Genomic DNA, 21,201 nt, shown 5'->3' with positions numbered 1-21,201 from the left:
ATTAATTAAAATTAAGTCATAATAAATTAAATTATAAAATTAGGTCATAAAATTAGATCATAAAAAATTAAGTCATAAAATTAGATCATAAAAATAAATTAAGTCATAAAAAAAGATCATAAATGAAATTAAGTCATAAAATCAATGGAAATTCAGTCATAAAATATGGGAAAAAAGTCATAATATTAGATCATGAAATAAATTAAGTCATAAAATCATAAAAAATGTCACAAAAAAAATCATGAAATCAATTAAAAATTAGGTCATAAAATTAGATCATAAAAAAATTAAGTCATAAAATTAGGTTATAAAGTGAATAAAGTCATAAAATTAATAAAAATTCAGCCATAAAATATACAAAAAAGTAAATTATGAAATTAGATCATAAAATTAATTAAGCCATAGAATTAGGTCATAAAATAATTTGCCATAAAATCAATGAAAATTAAGTCATAAAATATACAAAAAAGTAAATCTGAAATTAGATCATAAAATCAATTAGGTCATAACTTAATTTTCCATAAAATCAATGAAAATTAAGTCATAAAAAATAAAGTAAATCTTAAAATTAGGTCATAAAATCAATTAAGTCATAAAATTAGGTCATAAAATGAATAAAGTCATAAAATCAATGAAAATTCAGTCATATAAAGTTCAAAAAAGTAAATCATAAAATTAGATCATAAAATTCATTAAGTCATAAAATTATAGAAAAATATGTCAAAATAAAATCATGAAATTAATTAAAATTTAGTCATAAAATTAGATCATAAAATAAATTAAGTCATAAAATTAATGAAAATTCAATTATAAAATCAATGAAAATTTAATCATAAAATTAAGTCATCAAAATATAATTTCAAGTCATGAAAACGGTGGAAATTAAGTTTCAAAAATATAATAATAAGTCATAAAATCATTAAAAATTAAGTCATAAATTTAATGAAAATTAACTGATAAAAAATGAAAACTAAGTCATAAAATAAATAAAGCTCTAAAATTTAGTCATGAAATAATAAAAATTAAATCATAAAATTAGGTCATAAATTATAAAACTATACAATTAAGTCATGAAGTTAATTATAATTTACTCATAAAATCAATGAAAATTAAGTCATATACCTATAGAAATTAAAATCATACGATTGATAAAAATAAAGTCGTAAATTTCGATAAAAAAAAGTTAATTAAAAATAATAAGTTGCTCTTTAAAAAACTTAAAAAAAATTTTCTTAATAAAAAAAAAAACAATGATGAAAATTCCTTAAAAGTTCATTATACCTAAAGAATTTATGAGTTTATTTTAAATTAATATTAGTAAGTACTAACCAAATTTTCTGAACTTGAAGACTTTTTCCAACTTCTGATCTAAAAAAAAAAGGTTAAATTTTTAAAAAATTTGTTTAAATAAAAAAATTAAAATAAATCATAGTTACTATGAGATTGTCACAAAAATAGGTCATGTTTATATCAGTAGTGCAGATGGCAATAATCAAAATCCATAAAGATAAAAAAAGCCCAAAAATTTACCATAATAAAAATTTAAAAATAATTGAATGGGCTAAAAAAAATGAAAATAAATAATAATTTAGTGGCACGTGTCTTTTGAGTGCCTTTGGCGCCGGTCTTCGGGTTATCGAGGTGTACTGTCAACATTCTTATTTTATAATTATAATTATAATACATATATGTAAATTAAATCTGTGATTAGCCAATCTAAGTTATTAAATACATTCAAGTGTCACATAAATATCCGATATCTCTTTCTAAAAATATACAACAAGATAAATAATGATCTATGAAATTATAACGCGCTAATTAGACGATTTATCGCCTCATCCATATAATAATCTTACGAAATTTTCCACTGATAATTATAACAATGACAATAATGATTAAATTAAATTAAATTAAATTTTTAAGATTCGAGTTATGAATTTTTTATTTTTTATTATGTTTATTATTATTACTTAGTCGATGATATCTCCTAAAATATTGAAGATAAACTTATAGTATAAAAAGGTTTTTTATAGGAAATTTTCTAAGCTACAAAAAAAAAAAATTATTTAAAAAAAATTTTTTGTTATAAATTAATATTCATTAATCAAAAAATGACCTTGTATCTTGTGAACCATTGACATTTTTAAAGATATAAGCTCATCTTAACATAACACTCATCGAGACCTTTCATTTGAGTACCCACATCAATTTTTCATATATTTATATATATAATCTATATGAATATATGAAAAATATATCAAAATTGCAAGTGGGTACTCAAATGAAAGCTTTTGATGAGTATAACATCGGGATGAGCTTATATCTTTAAAATATATATATATATATATATATATATATTTATATATATATATATATAAATATATATATATATATATATATATATATAAACAAAAATATATATATATATATATATATGAGTATATATATATGTATATATATATATATATATATATGTATGTATATATGAAATATATATCAAAATTCAATATGTTATTAAATTAAAAAAAAAAAATTTTTTCTTAAATTCCATTTCTTAGTTTAGAAAATTTTTTTTGCCATCATTATTTTGTAATAAATTTTTTAAAATTATTAAATATATGCTAAATTAATTTTCATTAATTAAGAAATGACCTTTCATCTTATGAACCATTGACATTTTTAAAGATATAAGCTCATCCCGACATTACACTCATCGAGACCTTTCATTTGAGTACCCACATCAATTTTTCATATATTTCAAATATTTATGTATATTATATAAATGTATATATGAAAAATATATCAAAAATGCATATGGGTACTCAAATGAAAGCTCTTGATTAGTGTAACATCAAGGTGAGCTTATATCTTAAAAAATGTCAATAGTTCACGAGATACAAGGTCATTTTTTAATTATTGAAATTTTTAAAGATATAAGCTCATCTTGACATTACACTCATCAAGACCTTTCATTTGAGTACCCACATCAATTTTTCATATATTTATGTATATTATATAAATGTATATATGAAAAATATATCAAAAATGCATGTGGGTACTCAAATGAAAGCTCTTGATTAGTGTAACATCAAGGTGAGCTTATATCTTAAAAAATGTCAATAGTTCACGAGATACAAGGTCATTTTTTAATTATTGAAATTTTTAAAGATATAAGCTCATCTTGACATTACACTCATCAAGACCTTTCATTTGAGTACCCACATCAATTTTTCATATATTTATGTATACTATATAAATGTATATATGAAAAATATATCAAAAATGCATGTGGGTACTCAAATAAAAGCTCTTAATTAGTGTAACATCAAGATGAGCTTATATATTGAAAAATGTCAATATTTTAGAAGTTTTCGCCATTTTTTCTGAAACTACATTTTTTTCAAGGATTGTCGCTATAATAAGTAATAATAAAAAAAAAACAGCCATATTAAATAGAAGTTTTTTTTTATTATACAAATAGTGACATAATAGTGTGACATAACAATAAATTAACAATTAATAATAATTATTATTATAATAATTAATTAACTAAAAAAAAATAATAAAGTGAAAAAAATGTATAAAGTCAAAAATAATTTATCACACGTACTTACAATTAATTAATTAATTAATTAATTATAATTAATTGTTATTAATACCGCCACCTAAAATTACATATGTTACATAAAAATTAATTAATTACATAAGTAATTAATTAATTTAATTATTTTTATTAATTATAGTTTAAAAGCGTAGCTGGCTTGCGGCTTGCGTTGGCTCGGTGCCGGCTCCTGGGGCTTCTGGCAGCAGCAGAGACGCCTGAGCCGGGCCAGGGTCTGCTCTCACCTGGAGGCGTCGGGCTCGCTATCCGGGGCGCCTGCGAGGCTGCTAGACTCCTGCGGACGGACTATCTGGTAGGTGATAAGATACTCGGGGTACGCTTGCTCGCCTCGGTAGACCACGTACTCCGGGAAGGCCAGGCCGCCTTGAGACGGCTTGCCCATCACGCTGTGGTGACCCGGTGGTGCGTGCGCCATCTTCATCGCGGAAAATTGAAGGAATGATTTTCCTAGGGTCACTCGGCAGAGCAACAAGTGTCTAAAAAAAAATTTTTTTTAGGAATATTGTAAATTAAGTCATAAAATTAGTGAAAATTAAGTCACAAAATAAATTAAGTCATAAAATCAGTAAAAATGAAGTCATAATATTAGATCATAAAATAAATAAAGCCATAAAAAAAATTTAATCATAAAATCAATAAAAATTCAGTTACAAAAAATATAAAAAAGTCAATCATAAAATTAGATCATAATATGAATTAAGTCATAAAATTATTCTATTAAATCATAAAATCAATGAAAATTAAGTCATAAAAATAAAATATTAAGTGATAAAATTATATTATTAAATCATAAAATCAGTGAAAATTAAGTCATAAAATTGATAAAAATTAAGTCATAAAATCAATAAAAATTAGATCATAAAATCATGTTATTAAATCATAAAATCATAAAAATTTAGTATTAAGTCATAAAATCAGTGAAAATTAGATCATAAAATCAATAAAAATTAGATCATAAAATCAATAAAAATTAGATCATAAAATCATGTTATTAAATCATAAAATCATAAAAATTTAGTATTAAGTCATAAAATCAGTGAAAATTAGATCATAAAATCATTAAAAATTAGTTTATGAAATTATGTTATTAAATCATAAAATTTTAGTATTAAATCATTAAATCAGTAAAAATTGTCATAAAATTATGTTATCAAATCATAAAATCATAAAAATTTAGTATTTAGTCATAAAAATATAATTTTAAGTCATAAAATCAGTGAAAATTAAGTCATAATATTGATAAAAATTAAGTCATAATATTGATAAAAATTAAGTCATAATATTGATAAAAATTAAGTCATAAAATCATACGGAAATTAGGTCACAAAATTATTGAAAATTAAGTCATAAAATAATAGACATTTAAATCATAAAAATAATAAAAATTAAATCATAAAAATGTGGAAATTTATGTCATAAAATCAATAAAAAATTAGTCATGAAAATATAAAAAATTAAATCATAAACTTATATAAATTCATGTCATAAAATTTTACAAATTCAAGTCATAAAAAATAAGAAATTAAGTCAAAAAGTTAAAAAAATAGTAGATCATAAAGTTAATAAATATTAGCCATAAAATCAATGAAAATTTAGTCATAAAAAATTAGAAAATTAAGTCATAAAAATATAGAATATTAAGTCATAAAATAAAAAAAAAATTCATTAATAAAATTCAAAATTGAAGTTGTGAAAAATATACAAATTGAATCATTAAATTAAAAGTCATAAAATTACAAAAATTAACCAAAACTCACCTATGACAAATATAACAAGAGCGATCCTTATGAGCAGGACATCCGGTGCCTCCACAAATCCCATAGACATACTGATTGCTCTTACTGCTGTGTTCCGCGAAGTAAATCCCGGCGCCAAACATGCCCCCAATGTAGGCATGCCTCTCGTCAAACCCTTTCTGGACAATAGCATTGATAAAGGAACTCCCGTGGAATAGCATCCTCTCATTAGCCTGAGGAATCGTCGTCGCAGGAGTGGGGGTCGCTCTACTAGCGCCGGAACCCGACGGAGGAGAGCCACAAGGACCCGCTGCGATGACTTCCTCAGCGACTTCCTGTCTCCTGTGAGCGTATCGCTCCCAGAGCTTCCGGTTCTGGACCTTCTGGATCCTCACGATGTTATACCTGGAGAAGATCCCTCCAGAGTGACCATTATCTCGGTGCTCGCGAATTCCGCTCTGCATTTCCTCCTCCACGGCCAGGAATTCTTTGTCGTCCACTAAAAGGTCAACTAATAATGTTCCTGGAGTTGAACTCAGCGAAGGTTGCCACAGAGTTGTCGCTGAGTTTAAAAGTTTGTCCATTCCTTTTATTAATTTGTGTCTGTACCCGTATGCAGTCACTCCGACCTGAAAAATTAATTTTTTTAATTAATTTTCATTAATAATTATTAAAAATATAAAATAAATTGATAATATAGTCGATAAAGCCTTAAAAAGACAAATTTGAAAAATTTAGTTCCTAAATTTTCTGTAAGATGGCGCCACACACCGGAAAAGGTACTACGTCACGCTCCCGCCAAAATTCAAATTAAAAAAAAATTATAATTAATAAAAAAAATGAATTTGATTAAGTAATTTTTATTATTTATGATTAAAAATATAAAATTAATTATTAATGTAGTCAGTAAAACCTTAAAAAGACAAACTTTGAAAATTTAGTTCCTAAATTTTCTGTAAGATGGCGTTGCGCACTGGAAAAGATACTACGTCGCACTCCCGCCAAAATTTAAATTTAAAAAAATTATTGCACGCCTCATAGCGCGAAGCGCGTGAGGTTGTGCTTTATACTCGACTCGTCAAGGTCAAGCAATTTTGTGATCTTTAAATGCCTCTATCACAACCATATTACACTTATACAATGATATAAGTAGATGTACACCGAAAAAACATTTAAATTAAACCATCTTTTACTTTCTAAAATCATTTCATGTTGCTATTTTAAAAAAGAAAACGTTTTGAAAAAAATTTTACGTGGACGTCCGGATGTCACTCCATTTTGGATGTACCAACGATTACTCCCGAAAAAATTGATATTTCAAGACCGGACCTTTTTTACTAGTTTCAGAATTCGATGAACTGAGTCCGTATTTCATATCAGTGGCCTAGTTTACGTATTTTTTTTTTAAATTGAATTTTTATTAAAATTCACTACGATACAACCGTACAAAGCCAAACGAACTTTTCTTATTTGTCACGTGAAAACTATGGCGCTACTTGATTAAGCTAGATTTCTTTAGACTGCGTGCGCATATAATAAGAAAAAAGCGCGCCGATATTAAAAAAAAAAAAAAATAAAAAATACTCTGTAAGAAATGACTTAATAATAATTTTTTTTTTTTTTTAATCAATTACACAATTAATTTTTTTCTTAAAAAATAAATGAGCGTTATCAGGCGTGCACTTTTGGATTTTCAAAACTTTTTTTTTTTGTTATTTATTAGTAAAGAAATTATCAAAATGAGTGACATAAATACAAGCGTGTTATTCTTAGAGAATTTGATCACCGTATTAGATTCAAACGTCGTTAAATATCGACGACTGTTAAAACTCGTCCAGAAATATTTATCTAATTTTAATAAAAAGTATGTTCGAAGATTCCTTTCGACCCGTGAAGAACAGATGAGAAAGGTTCTAGATGTCTTCATCTTGGAACTGACAAGAAATTATTCTAAAATAATGAAGGCGACTTCAATAATAAATTCATTTAACACCGGCCAAGTCGAAGAAAGTGACCTATACACAAGCATATCCTTAAAAACTTGCAACGAACAAGTCGACGCTTACAACAAGTTAATCTCCGAGTTCGATTCGATGAAAAGCTATTTGAAGAAAGGTGAATTGATTACTTCGAATGGTCAGGTTCTATTACTCGAAGTGTTTAATGAAGAACTCAGAACACTGGTGGGTTCCAGAAGAGACGAAGGTTATAGTTTGTGGGAAGCTTTAAGCTCTAAAACCCGCGAACTAAAGCAAATTGGTAGCGATACGACTTTACTGCCGATTGAAAAAGCTAGCAGCGATCCAAAATCAGAAATTGCACCGAAAAAATTGCGAAGAGTTGTTACTTTGTCTGCCTTTGATTCGATGAAACCTAAATCGATTCGCCGATTGAAGAATCGAGAAAATAGAAGGACTTTTGAATACATTTGCAAACCTGATGCTATACCACCGATTCAGCGGGTAGAAATAAAGGAAGATTCGTTGCAATTGGCATTGCAACAAGAATCTCCAAAAGAATTAGTTGATGAAAATTCTGCTGAAAATTTAGCAAGATTTCCATTAAAAAGCGTTCAAAAATCTGGTCCAGAAAATTCTCTTCTTCATCAAATGGAAGAGAATCCTATTCGTCTGGATTCGCAGACTTCTAATTCGAAGCACGGATATCAATCTATCGACGAATTCGTCAAAAAACCTTTCTCGGAAAATTTAGCAAGATTTCCATTAAAAAGCGTTCAAAAATCTGGTCCAGAAAATTCTCTTCTTCATCAAATGGAAGAGAATCCTATTCGTCTGGATTCGCAGACTTCTAATTCGAAGCACGGATATCAATCTATCGATGAATTTGTCAAAAAACCTTTCTCGGAAAATTTAGCAAGATTTCCATTAAAAAGCGTTCAAAAATCTGGTCCAGAAAATTCTCTTCTTCATCAAATGGAAGAGAATTCTATTCGTCTGGATTCGCAGACTTCTAATTCGAAGCACGGATATCAATCTATCGATGAATTTGTCAAAAAACCTTTCTCGGAAAATTTAGCAAGATTTCCATTGAAGAAACTTCAAAAATCTGGTTTAGATGGTTCTTTACTTCATCCAATGGAAGGGAATCTTATTTATGGTGATTTGAAGACATCTAATTTGGAAAATGAAAATCATTCTATCGATGAATTGGTCAAAAAACGTTCTGCGGAAGATTTGTCAAGATTGCCATTGGAAAATGTTATAAAATCTGATTTAGACAACTCTTATCATAACCAAAAAACAAATCTTATTTATGAAGGTTCGCAGCCTGAATATCAATCCATTGATGGATGGATCAACAAAAGGTCTCCTCAAAATTTAACAAAATTGCAATTGAAAACTAAGGAATCAAACTTATCCCAGTCTGATACTCACAAACCTAATCCAGGATACATTTCGTTAAATCAAATGAAAACTAATCCTACTTTTAAAGACTCACTGTCAAAACTGCAGCATACAGACAAATTTATTGATAAACAATTTGCACAACATCTATCAAAACCACCATTGCAAGAATGCTGTCTTCTGCCGAACGCGAACAAAAATCCAACTTATCCCTCGGAAGGAAAGATGTTCATACTTAAAAACTCCTGCGGATTTGATTCAATAGCCCAGATCCTCCTAGCGAACGTTACTGACTACCCGAATTTTGAAAACGCGTCGCAACAAAACTCACAAATCATAGATTTGATCCTGAAACTTCGCGCGAGTCCTTGCTCAAAGGCAGCTTCTCTTCGGGATGATTATCTAGTGTCGAAGAACATAGCTCTTGCAAAATCAGACGGGAACGCTCCCTCGCTTACTATCGACCTTTTCGGGACGATTTTCGGAGTCTGGGAGAAGTACTTTGACGAACTGCCCAGTGCTTACAGACGCTTCACCTGTCATCCGGAAAACCGCTCGAAAAAATCAGCATTTGAAATAGTGAAACTTGGTCCGACTAGAAAGATTTCGATTGAAGAAGAACTCGATAGTTTTACAAAGGATAAATTACGGTGTCATTTGTGCAATAATATGTCTGAAACGTACTTTGAACTGCAGAATTATTTGTTCATCGATTTAACCATTCATGCGGGTAGTAAAAAATACAAGTGCAGGTTGAACATGTTCCCCGAAAAATTGACCTTCTTGAGAACAAAACTCAGACTCGCGGGAGTCATAGAGGGAGATTCCGAACATTTCAAAGCCTACGTTCGGCGAATTAACGGCGACTGGGAATTGTACGACGATTTGAAAGAAAAAGTGACTAAATCTTTTGCATTTGATGTTATAGCGCCCGAAGCTGTTGTTTACATTAGAGAATAATTGAAGAATTAACAATGATATTTTTTTTCGCTGGGATCAAATTACAGCACTGTTAAAAATTTCTATTGTAATTCTACAAGAAATGTATTGGAAGCTAATAGGCAAAACATTTATTTAAAATTACAATCGGGTATAGTAATATTACAAAACATATATAGATGTGAGGTTACTAATTTTACAAGGTTTTGTAATTTTACAAATATTTTTAGATTAGCTAAGTTTGTAAAATTACAATACTTTCCTTGAATTTTACTTTAATTTAAATAATAAAAAAGAAAGATTTGATTTAATAGTTGTTGTCATTTTATTTTTATGAAACGCTGACTAGATTTTGCATCTTACGTAGACCTAATTTTTACAACTCTGATAATATAAAGTGAAAATAATATCTACCCTAACTAAGAATCGAACACGAGCCGCGCGATTGCCAGACCGATACCTAACGCCCTACGCCGTACGACCGATAGGTGATATAACATCTTATTAATCTTATAAGCTAATCCTATGTGGTGATTGAGCTTTACGGCTTATTATTTATTATTTACATTATTTGTGTTATTTTATGCTGTTTATTGATGGAAAATAACTAACTTTTACATTTTTTATAATTCATTGAATATTATAAAAAATAAAGTCTAACATATACTCATTAAAATATATTGATTTCGAAATGATCGTTTGAGCGTGATATTAAAATTTATAAAAGATAAATGATGCCTCGAATTTATCATTACAAATAGACAACCATAGATTAAAAATTAGTAAAAATAAATATGAAGGACACTGTTGTTTTTTGATACATCAGTCTCATTATTGTAAAACTGAAAAGTATTGTTTTTAAAATTGGAAAACAGTGAAGTAGAATTACAATTCGTGTAATATAATTAAAATTGTATGGTAACATTACATTGCACTGTATAATTTTACAATGAAAATTGTAAAAATAAAAAAAAGCTTTTTAAATTTTTTGAGATTATTGTAATATAAATTACAATATTTTTTTGTGATTTTACATACAATTATGCCTAATCAGATGACAAATAATGTTTGCAAAATTAAAAAGCTTTTTCTTAAAAATTGACCAACGGTTCTGTAATATTACAATGCGTGTTAGGTTTATACATAAAGATTGTAAAATTACAATCTTAGTAGATTTCCTGACAGGTGTTGGAAAATTACATGAATTGTATTTTATTTCGCAACGCTATACACTGATTTGTAATTTTACTAATTATTTGTTTTGTAATATGATTGTAATTTTACAAAAAATTTTAACAGGTATTAGTTGTGGTATAAGATTACTGGGATCAGTTAACGGTAAACTACAATTTTCACTCACCTGCTTAAGATCTTCATGTCCCATCTCCGCAAGGATGTCCAACGTGATCTGTTCCCGGTCGAACAGTTCCAGAAGATGTTCCAGCCCCAAGCTCTTGAGGAACCCGCCAATATTAGTAACCCCTCGGTCTTCCTTGTCCAGCCAGGTCTCCAACAGCGGAACCGGAGTCAGTTCTGTGTTTATGTTCCTGGAACTGGGCAGTGGAACACAGAGCGTCATCGCCGCTCCAGAGGGCATGATCACAGTCTCATGCAACGCAGATGGAGTGGGAGAACTCGGCGTGGAGGTGATAGAGGAACCCGATTGTCTGATCAAGGAACCGGTCAGGTTCATCACGGTTCCTGGAACAATCTGCTGCGAGGCCATTGCATCTTGGAGCAGACATCTTACGTCCTCCGCACTGGATAAGTCTATTGGGCTCTGACCTTCTTGGTTCTTTAGGAACGGATCCGCACCATGCGCCAGCAGCAGTGCGCATAGTTGTGTTCTTCCCTTCTGCGCAGCTTCGTGAAGAGGTGTGAAACCCCATTTGTCTGTTGCGTTGACCACAGTGTTGTATTTTATCAGCAACGCTGCGATGTCCAGGTGGCCGTAGCTGCTCGCGTTGTGCAGAGGAATTAGTCCGCCTTTGTCTTGGGCGTTTACGTCTGCGCCACGTTCTAATAAGTATTCTGCTACTTCTAGGTTGTTGTAACCCGCCGCTAGGTGCAGTGGGGTACTGTTCCGTCCTTGAGCGTCCCTAGAATTTTATTTTAATAGGTTGATTTTTAATTTACTTAGAATTTTTTTTTTAGATAAATTAGAAATATTAAAAAATTAAAAATTAACAAAAAAAGAAGTTAATTTATTAATTTGTTCTTTAAAAATTTAGTGCAAATTATTAAAAAATATTTATTAAAATCGTCTACATAATTTTTATTTTGTTAATTTGAATTTTCGCGCGGCTGTGACGTAGTACTATATTCGGCACGCAACGCCATCTTAAAGAAAATTTAAGAACTAAATTTCCAAATTTTGCCTTTTTAAGGCTTAATCGACTATATTAATAATTAATTCTATATTTTTTATCATAAATAATAAAAATTACTTAATAATATTAATTTTTTCATCAATTATAATTTTTTTTTAATTGGAATTTTGGTTCGTATGGTTCGTATAGTATGTAAATAAATTAAAAAAAAATAAAAATAATCCATACCTGCAATTAATATTCTCCGCAGTAAGTAACTTCTGAACCCTCCCCAAATTTCCTTTCTTCGCAGCATCCAATAACGCACTGTTCCCCCTCAGCAAATCCGCCACATCCTGATCTCCCTCTCTAACCAAATCCAGTGGCGTAGCATTATCCCTATTCTTCTTCCCAGCATCCGCTCCATGCCTCAGAAGCAGCCTAACAATCTCATACTTCCCCTTCGCCGCAGCTTCATGAAGCGGAGTAAACTTCCACAAATCCGCAACATTAACCGAAGCTCCATGCTTGACCAACAATTCCGTGACCTCATAGTGTCCATAACTGCAAGCATTATGAAGTGGCACTAACCCTCCCTTGTCTTTAGCATGAACATCAGCGCCATGAGCGAGCAGAAACTCAACCACAGGGACTCTATTGTACCCCGCAGCAAAATGCAAAGGGGTTGAGTGTCTTCCATCCAGGTCTCTGCAGTTAACAGCCAGGGGATTGGCGTTCAAAATTCGTTCAACCGCAGCAAGGTCTCCAGCCTTGGAAGCTTCCAGGAGTTGAACGTCAGACAAACAGCTGTTGCTTGGAGGATTCTCCAGGAGCTGTGCGACGTTGTCGGAAGCAAGCTGCGCCGCAGTGTAGCCATGAAGGCTGATGATGGTCGTGTCTGCGTTGTAAGCCAGGAGGATTTTCGCCGCCTGGAGGTTATTTTCTCTTGCAACGCGGTGCAGAGCGGTCTGGCCTAGGTTATCTAACGCGTTGACCCTCGCGTTGTTCCTCAGCAAGATCTCCATCGCTTCGAAGTAAGATCTATCTGCTGCTACGTGAAGCGGCGTGAGGAAATCTTTGTTCTTTTCGTTAACAGCCGCGTTTTTTCTGATTAAAGTTTCGATGATTTGCTTGCGCTTGGGGTTAAATGCCGAGGGAGAAGCGTTCCCTGGAGAGGACACTGACACGGCGATGTGGAGGGCAGTGTCGCCGGTGAAGGGGTGTTTGAAGTTAACCAAATCAGGGGTGAGGTATTTTTTAAATTTAGCAGGGTCTGCTTGCCGACAGGCGTCGAGGAGGCAGTGGCCTTTGTATTCGTAGGCGAGCCTCTCCTGGAGGTCTAGAGTAGGCGCGACGTCTATCGCGCTCTTGCCGTGGCAGTTTAATTGAGTCGGGTCAGCGCCCTCGCTTAGCAACAAAGAACAAACTTCTGCTCGGGATTTGCTAGCTGCTTCGTGCAGAGGCGTGAACGCCCAGAGGTCGCTGGCGTTCACCGCTGCGCCGTGCTTCAGAAGGGCTTCGGTTACTTCGAAGTGCCCGTAACTGCAAGCGTTGTGCAAAGGAACCAGGCCGCCTTTGTCTTTTGCGTGGACGTCTGCGCCATTTTGCAGCAGGATTTGCACCACTCGTGCGCGGTTGTAACCCGCTGCTAGGTGCAAAGGCGTCGAACGACGACCGTCACTTGCGTGGCAGTTCACGTTAAGGGGGTTTAGGAGCTGGAGCAACTTCTCTTCGTTACCCGAACGAGCTGCTTCGAGTAACTCGTCTTTGCGGTACTCTCCTGTGAGGACGGGCTTTGTGGTGGAAGGGTCCGCGAGTTCCAAGGCTGTTTTGCCTTCTGTGTTACGGATGTTCGGGTCTGCTCCGTGTTGGAGTAACGCGATGCACACGTCGATTTTTCCCTGAAAGTTTCACGGGATTTGAGATTTTTATTGAGACCCTTACTAAAAAAAAAAAGATTTAAAACGATTCAACCCATGCAAAATGTATATCTACATAGGTGATTCTCTGTAAGGATGTCTTAAATCTGTACAAAATTGTCCGACTAAATTATTTTTGATTTTATTAGAAAAAAAATTAACAAGGGCTACAAAACTATCTGCTTAATCATAATAAATAAACAGCCGATTTAATTTTTGCTTTTTCGATATTTGTGTGTCTTTTACCATATAACAGCACAGGGGACTATTTTTTTTTTTATCAAATTGAGAAAAATCAAGCAAACTATTTCAATGCATTCAACTTTTAAAGTTCTCAAATGAATGTTTACATTAATTAGAATAATATTAAGACTTATGGATCGAATTTTATAAATAAATTATAAATAAAAATAATTGCCAGGGGACTGAGTTTTCAAGTGGCCCAGACACATATTTCCAGCACAAACGGTGCTTTGACACTAAATAAAATGCCGATAAAGCGCTAACAGCCCTATGGTTATTAACTCAAGGCTAGTTAGATCCTTATAAACCTTACAAAAGGTAAAATAACACGCTGGATTTTTTTTTTGGCTTTGAACTTATGGCAGGGGACTGTTCTTAAAATCCCTGGGACAAACTTTGGTTTAATGAATTTAACGAAACAAATTAATTTTCGGTACTTTTTATTGAAGAAGATTGTTAGTTAACTAATTAAGTTAATAAACATTATGGACCAAATTATATATTATGGACGAATAACTTAAAATTTAATCTTAAAGTTTTAATTTTGAGAATGGGACAGCCCAGGGGACTGTTATTTCGATGGTTTACCAATTTATAGCAAAAAAACAAAAATTTATTTCATTTTAGTTTTCAATGCTCCAAATAGAAATGTTTTTTTACTTTCGTAATAAATTTTTTTTAGTAACAAAATAACAATTTTTCTAATAAAAAAATGCCTGGGACAGCAAAAAACATCCTTACAGAGAATCACCCATATATTTGTCAAGTTGAATCATTTTTAATCGCTTCGAGCCATTTCGAATCGTTTTAAATCTTGTTTTTTTTTTTTTTAATAAGGGGAGGTTCTGGGAGATCTAAACGGGTTTGGATCAGTGTTGCCAATAATTTATTTTTCTATCACCCCTTGGAGTTAGATGAAAGACTCGAATTTATTTAAATGAATAAAAAAAAGCGCCAAATTCAAATTTGAAAAATAAATTAATATTGGCTGTACGGGGAAGTCCCTTACAGCTAATGTTTGTGATGTGGTAGGCAAATATTTTAAATTATGTGTTGTCGTCGTTATATTATTGTGTGAGTATTATATTAAAAGGTTGATTATTTTTCTGATGTCGATGACAAATTGTGTAATGCAATTGAGGATTTTTATGTTTTCTCTGAAGACTAGGTTTCAGATGTCGTAGGAAATCTGTATTTTTTCTTGTTTTAGTACTTGGCATAGATTTTCCGATTCTGTTTTTGTTAAGTTATAATTGAAGAAAATATGGTTCAAGTCTTGTGTTTCATGTTCGCAATCGCATGTAGGGTCGTTTTTAATTTTTAACCTGTGTAGGTATTCGTTAGTGCATATGTGTCTAGATCTCATTCTATTTATTAGTGTTATAGTAATTCTTCTGAGATTTTTGTTTTTAAACCATACTTTTTTGCTATTGTTTGGTTGTGAATTTTTGAATTTTTACCCTAAAATTCCCCATGATTGAAATGCCCACTGTATTAACCGCATAAGATAAATTTACCCACAATTTAAGTAATTACCAGAGGTTTAGTTTGAAGGTGTTTAATTAAAGAATCAAATTCTAGGATTTAAAAAAAAAAATATTGGGGTCTTTAATTAAGTCTTAGACTATTGGAATTATTTCTAGAGAAAATTTTTTGAAATAAAAATTCTGAATAAAAAAATATACCTTGATCGCAGCTTCATGCAACGGAGTATAATTCCAATTGTCCCGAGTATTAGGATTAGCCCCCGCCTCCAGAAGAAGTCTCACAACATCGCAGTGCCCGAAGGAGCAGGCATTATGAAGAGGATGCAGGCCACCGTCATCCCTCGCCTGGATTGAAGCACCAGCTGACAGCAAAAACTCGACGATTTCTCTCCTACCGTACCCTGAAGTGAATAAAAATTTATTTACAATTATTATTAAATATCTGTTAAATTAGTATGACATTTAAGTATGAAAATTAATTTAGTATAAATTTAATAATTTTTAAACTTGTATATCAAATAAATTATGGCAAAAAAATTGAGAGTTAAAAGTTTTTTAAAATAAAAATACAATAATAAAAAAATTTTTTTTAATTAAAAAATTGTTGAATAACTGATAAATTTAATGACATTATTAAATTTAGCTATAACTTAAAAATTTTCAATTTTTTGTTTCAATTTTTTTCCAAAATTTACTTTTAAAAAATTTTAATTTTTTTTAATTTCAGAATTTCAATTTTTTTTTTTAATTTATTTATTTAAAAAAATTCCTTAGTCTTATTAAATATCTCATAAATTAATATGACATTAAAATTAGCAAGTTAATAGACAATTTTTTAATTTTTTTTAACAAAAAAAAATTTTTTCAAAAATAAATTTAAAAAAAATTGAATTTTTCAATTTTTTTTTAATTTCTAAACATTAATTTTTTTTTTTAATTTATTTATTAAAAAAAAGTCCTTAGAATTATTAAATATCTCATAAATTAATACGGAATTAAAATTAGCAAGTTAGTAGACAATTTTTTAATTTTTTTTAATAAAAAAACTGTTTCCAAAAATTAATTTAAAAAAAATTGAATTTTTCAATTTTTTTAAAAATTTATTTATTAAAAATATTCTTTAGTATTATTAAAAATTTTATAAATTAATATGACATTAAAATTAAAAGTCACTTAAAAATTTTTAAGTTTTTTTAACAAATAAATTTATATTAAAAAATTATTTTCAAAAAATTGCATTTTTTATTTTTTAAAATTTCAATTTTTTTTCTAATTATTTTTGTCATAATTTATATGTTAAAAAAATTATTAAATATCTGTTAAATTAATTTTCATATTAAAATTAGCAAGTCGATAAAAAATATTTTTAAAAATTATATTTTTAAAAAATAGAATTTTTTAATTTCTAAATGTCAATTTTTTTTACAAAAATTTATTTTTCATAAAATTATGAAATATATGCTAAATAATTTTTTATTAAATTAATTTGTTGATAAATAAAATAAAAAAAAATGATCAGCTGACTGCTAACAAAAATAATATAAATAATAATATTAAAAATAAATAAAAATAAAAAAACAAAAACTCACCAGCAGCAAAATGCAAAGGCGTTGATTTTCTCCCCGAAGTATCTCTAGCGTTGACAGTTTTTTGGGTTACCAGTTTCTTGATACGTGGTAAATCTCCATTCTTGCAGGCGTCAAACAACTCTTGTAGCGGATCGGAGCTGACAATGGCATTGCCGCCAACGGGGCTGCTGCTCGTCAAGCTGCTGGTAATCGGCGTGCTGTTGTGCTGATTCCCGAGAGATCCTGATAAGGATTCAACGCTCGCTAGAACAGACCGTCGTCCTGCCATTTCACATCACCGCCATTTTTATACTCTTGTCAAATCCGACCCGAGTAACAACAATAATCATAATAATACTAAACTACAATAATAACAACAATAACACTGAAGTTAGCCGTCAGCTGTTTCAAAAATTTTAAAAATTTTTTTAAATAAATTAATTACAATAAAAAAATGCTTCTAAAAATTTTCAATTTTAATTTTTATTAATTTTTAAATTTAGAATTTTTTAATTAAATTTTTTTTATTATTATTTCATTATTATAAAATATTTTCTAAAAAATATTCTTAAGATCTGTTAACTTCAGTGTCATTAATAATAATAATTAATATTCTAGAAACTTAGTTCCATTTTTTGACACTAGAGGCGCTGCAGGAAAATTCTTAGTGTTCTTTCCGACAGCCAAGGTATTGAAGGTTCTATAATTGCTGAAAATAAATAAAAAAAAAAGGTTAGAATTTTTTTTTTTAATTATTTTATTTTTTTGGAATTTTGGAATTTAATTTTTGAATTTTTGGTTTGGTTTTTTTTAGGTGCTGGAATTTTTTGGAGAGGAGTTTATTAAGCTACTGCAATGTAAGTATGTCAGAATAATAAGTGTTTTTTTTTTGTTGTCAATTTTGTGTGTATTTGGATGAAAATATTTTTTTTGGGATATTTATAAATATAATAGGAAAATATTTTTGGAAATTTAAGTAATTTTTTTTTTGTTTTAATAATGATAATATACTTATTTATTATTATTATTATTATTATTATTATTGGTGTTATTGTTATTATAATAAAGAAAATTTTTTAATTGGAAAAATAATATTTGATTATTAAAAAAGGGGCTATAACTTCTAAAATATTGATTTTAGGAGAAAATTTCAAGAGGAAAATTGTAGCTTAGAAAATTTACTATAAAAAATGTTTTTATACTATGCGGTTATTTTCAATATTTTAGGAGATATAGGAACTTTAGGAGTAACTAAGAAGTAGAAAATTAAAAATTATTATTTAGGAATTTTAAAAGTGGCTGTAACTCCTAAAATATTGAGTTTAGGAAAAAATCATAAGAATCCAAAATTGTAGCTTCGGAAATTTTCTAAGAAAAACATATTCATAGTATAGGTCTATCTTCAATATTTTAGGAGATATAGGAACTTTAATTGTATTTTAAGAGTAAAAAATAAATTATTATAATTTAGGTAATAGAAAAGTTGCTATAACTCCTAAAATATTGAGTTTAGGAGAAAAATTAAAGCTTAGATAATTTCCTATGAAAAAATGTTTTTATGCTTTGGGGTTATTTTTAATATTTTAGGAGATATAGTAACTTTAGGAGTAACTAGGAAATGGAATATTAAAAATTATTATTTGGGAACTATAAGAGTGGCGATAACTCCTAAAATATTGATTTTAGGAAAAATTTATAATCATCCAAAATTATAGCTTATAAAATTTCCTATAAAAAATATTATAATATTATAGGCTTATTTCCAATATTTTAGGAGATATTAGGAAGTAGAAAATTGAAAATTATTGTTTAGGAGCTAAAAAAGTGGCAATAACTCCTAAAATATTGAGTTTAGGAGAAAAATTAAAGCTTAGATAATTTCCTATGAAAAAATGTTTTTATGCTTTGGGGTTATTTTTAATATTTTAGGAGATATAGTAACTTTAGGAGTAACTAGGAAGTGAAATATTAAAAATTATTATTTAGGAACTATAAGAGTGGCGATAACTCCTAAAATATTGATTTTAGGAAAAATTTATAATCATCCAAAATTATAGCTTATAAAATTTCCTATAAAAAATATTATAATATTATAGGCTTATTTCCAATATTTTAGGAGATATTAGGAAGTAGAAAATTGAAAATTATTGTTTAGGAGCTAAAAAAGTGGCAATAACTCCTAAAATATTGATTTTAAGAAAAAATCATAAGAAACCAAAACTATAGATTAGAAAATTTCCTATAGATAACGTACTTATATTATATGTCTATCTTTAATATTTTAGGTGATATAGGAACTTTAGGAGTAATCAGATCCTAAAAAATGAAAAATTATGATCTAGTTACTATAAAAGTGGTCTTAACTCCTAAAATATTGATTTTATGTAAAATTTATATGAATCCAAAATCATAGCTTATAAAAGGATTATTTAAAATATTTTAGGAGATATGTTTACTTTAGTAGACTAAAGAACAATTACCAAAATTATGATAATTATTTTTAATAAAAAAATAAAAAATAAATTAACTAATTTTAAAAACTTACTAAAAAAAATTAAAAAATAAAATAGAAATTGTACCTTGAATAAAACTATAAAATTTCTCTTCCAAGTGATTTATTAAACACTTAAAGTAAAACTCACAATTGTAGATGGATAAATCACCCGAAGAAAAGCCGAAAAAGAGAAAACGGAGTTCTAGTTCAAGTTCAGGTTCAGATTCCGAGAAAGAAAAGCGAAAGAGAAAGAAGCAGTATAAGAAGGACAAGAGGAAGATAAAGAAAAAGATGAAAAAGCTTAAGAAAAAACTGAAAAGAAAGGAAAAAGAAGTAATTAAAGACGCCGAGGAGCAGTTGGAGGTGATTGAGGACAACAAGTCCGATCAAGAGGACAAGACTGAGGTGAGATCTATGGCGCCTATGACAAAGGAAGAATGGGAGAAAAGGCAGAGTGTTGTTAGGAGGGTTCTTGACGAATCTACTGGAAGATACAGGTATCTTCAATATTATTATTATTATTATTATTATTATCATTGTGTTAATATTAAGAACATCTAAATTACATGAATTTTATTTCAGATGAATAATAATAATAATAATAATAATAATAATAATAATAATAATCATAAAATTTTGGCTCAGAATTATTATTATTATAAATTTAATCAATTTTTTTTTTTTCAAAATAATAATAATAAAATTAATAATATTAAAAATAATAATAATGATAACAAGAATAAAATTTTGACCTAAAATTATTATTATTATAAATTAAAAAATTTTTTTTAAATAATGATAATAAAAGTTAATAATAATAATAATAATAATAAAATTTTGGCTCAGGATTATTATTAGAAATTTAATCAATTTCTTTTTTCAAAATAATAATAATAAAATTAATAATAATAATAATAATAATGAAATTTTGGTTCCGAATTATTGTTATTAATAATTAAGAAATTTTTTTAAATAATGATAATAAAAATAAAAAAAAAATAATAATAATAATTGTTGCAGGTTAATTAAAGGAGACGGTGAAGTTATTGAAGAAATAGTATCCAGAGACCGCCACAAGGAAATTAACAAACAAGCTACTAAAGGAGACGGAAATTATTTTCAGAGTTTCTTTAAAAAGTAACTTTCTTAAATGTATTTTGATTAATAAATTTATTTATATTTTATATGTTTTTTGAGTTTCAATTCACTGTACTTTCTTAACTATTGGCGAATTTAAAGATATAAGCTCATCCCGATGCTACACTCATCAAGAGCTTTCATTTGAGTACCCACTTGCATTTTTGATATATTTTTTATTTATGCATATATATAATATATAATTTAAAGATATAAGCTCATCTTGATCTTACACTCATCAAGAGCTTTCATTTGAGTACCCACATGCATTTTTTATATATTTTTCATATATACATACATATAATATATATAAATATATAAAATATATAAAAAATTGATGTGGGTACTCAAATGAAAGGTCTCGATGAATGTAACATTAAAA

At 29.0% G+C, this 21,201-nt stretch overlaps 2 protein-coding genes across 3 annotated transcripts; one reads left to right on the top strand and one right to left on the bottom strand.

Annotated features, from left to right (window-relative positions):
• Positions 1–3,729: 3,729 nt before the first annotated feature.
• On the bottom strand, positions 3,730–17,533 carry LOC123263499 (poly [ADP-ribose] polymerase tankyrase). The gene is made up of 6 exons (XM_044726314.1): positions 17,210–17,533; positions 15,819–16,021; positions 12,221–13,872; positions 11,023–11,761; positions 5,380–5,987; positions 3,730–4,098 (listed from the first exon to the last, which is right to left on the bottom strand). The coding sequence occupies exons 1-6, from the start codon at positions 17,475–17,477 to the stop codon at positions 3,843–3,845; spliced, it is 3,726 nt and encodes a 1,241-aa protein (XP_044582249.1). The 5' UTR covers positions 17,478–17,533; the 3' UTR covers positions 3,730–3,842.
• Positions 17,534–17,827: 294 nt separating this feature from the next.
• On the top strand, positions 17,828–20,866 carry LOC123263622 (ADP-ribosylation factor-like protein 6-interacting protein 4). Of its 2 annotated transcripts, XM_044726526.1 has the most exons (4): positions 17,828–17,920; positions 18,003–18,045; positions 19,839–20,179; positions 20,703–20,866. In XM_044726526.1, exons 3-4 carry the CDS (start codon positions 19,839–19,841, stop codon positions 20,821–20,823), a joined length of 462 nt encoding a protein of 153 aa, XP_044582461.1. In that variant the 5' UTR covers positions 17,828–17,920; positions 18,003–18,045; the 3' UTR covers positions 20,824–20,866. The 2 variants fall into 2 exon arrangements, with proteins under 2 accessions (XP_044582461.1, XP_044582462.1); XM_044726527.1 differs by lacking the exon at positions 17,828–17,920 and having other exon boundaries at positions 18,001–18,045.
• The last annotated feature ends 335 nt before the right edge of the window (positions 20,867–21,201 follow it).

This window comes from Cotesia glomerata, linkage group LG4 (genome assembly GCF_020080835.1).
Source record: "Cotesia glomerata isolate CgM1 linkage group LG4, MPM_Cglom_v2.3, whole genome shotgun sequence".
NCBI classification, from domain to species: domain Eukaryota; kingdom Metazoa; phylum Arthropoda; class Insecta; order Hymenoptera; family Braconidae; genus Cotesia; species Cotesia glomerata.
This window is presented reverse-complemented; position numbering and strand designations above follow the sequence as displayed.

Bases quoted from the DNA above. Each gene is read 5' to 3' on its own strand.
- LOC123263499 (XM_044726314.1), bottom strand. From the start codon at position 17,477: ATGGCAGGACGACGGTCTGTTCTAGCGAGCGTTGAATCCTTATCAGGA. The intron at 11,762-12,220 runs GTATGGATTATT...ATAAAATTCTAG, and splicing joins GCGGAGAATATTAATTGCAG to GGACGCTCAAGGACGGAACA. The intron at 4,099-5,379 runs GTGAGTTTTGGT...ATTTTTTTTTAG, and splicing joins TCTTGTTATATTTGTCATAG to ACACTTGTTGCTCTGCCGAG.
- LOC123263622 (XM_044726526.1), top strand. From the start codon at position 19,839: ATGGATAAATCACCCGAAGAAAAGCCGAAAAAGAGAAAACGGAGTTCT. The intron at 20,180-20,702 runs GTATCTTCAATA...TAATTGTTGCAG, and splicing joins GAATCTACTGGAAGATACAG to GTTAATTAAAGGAGACGGTG.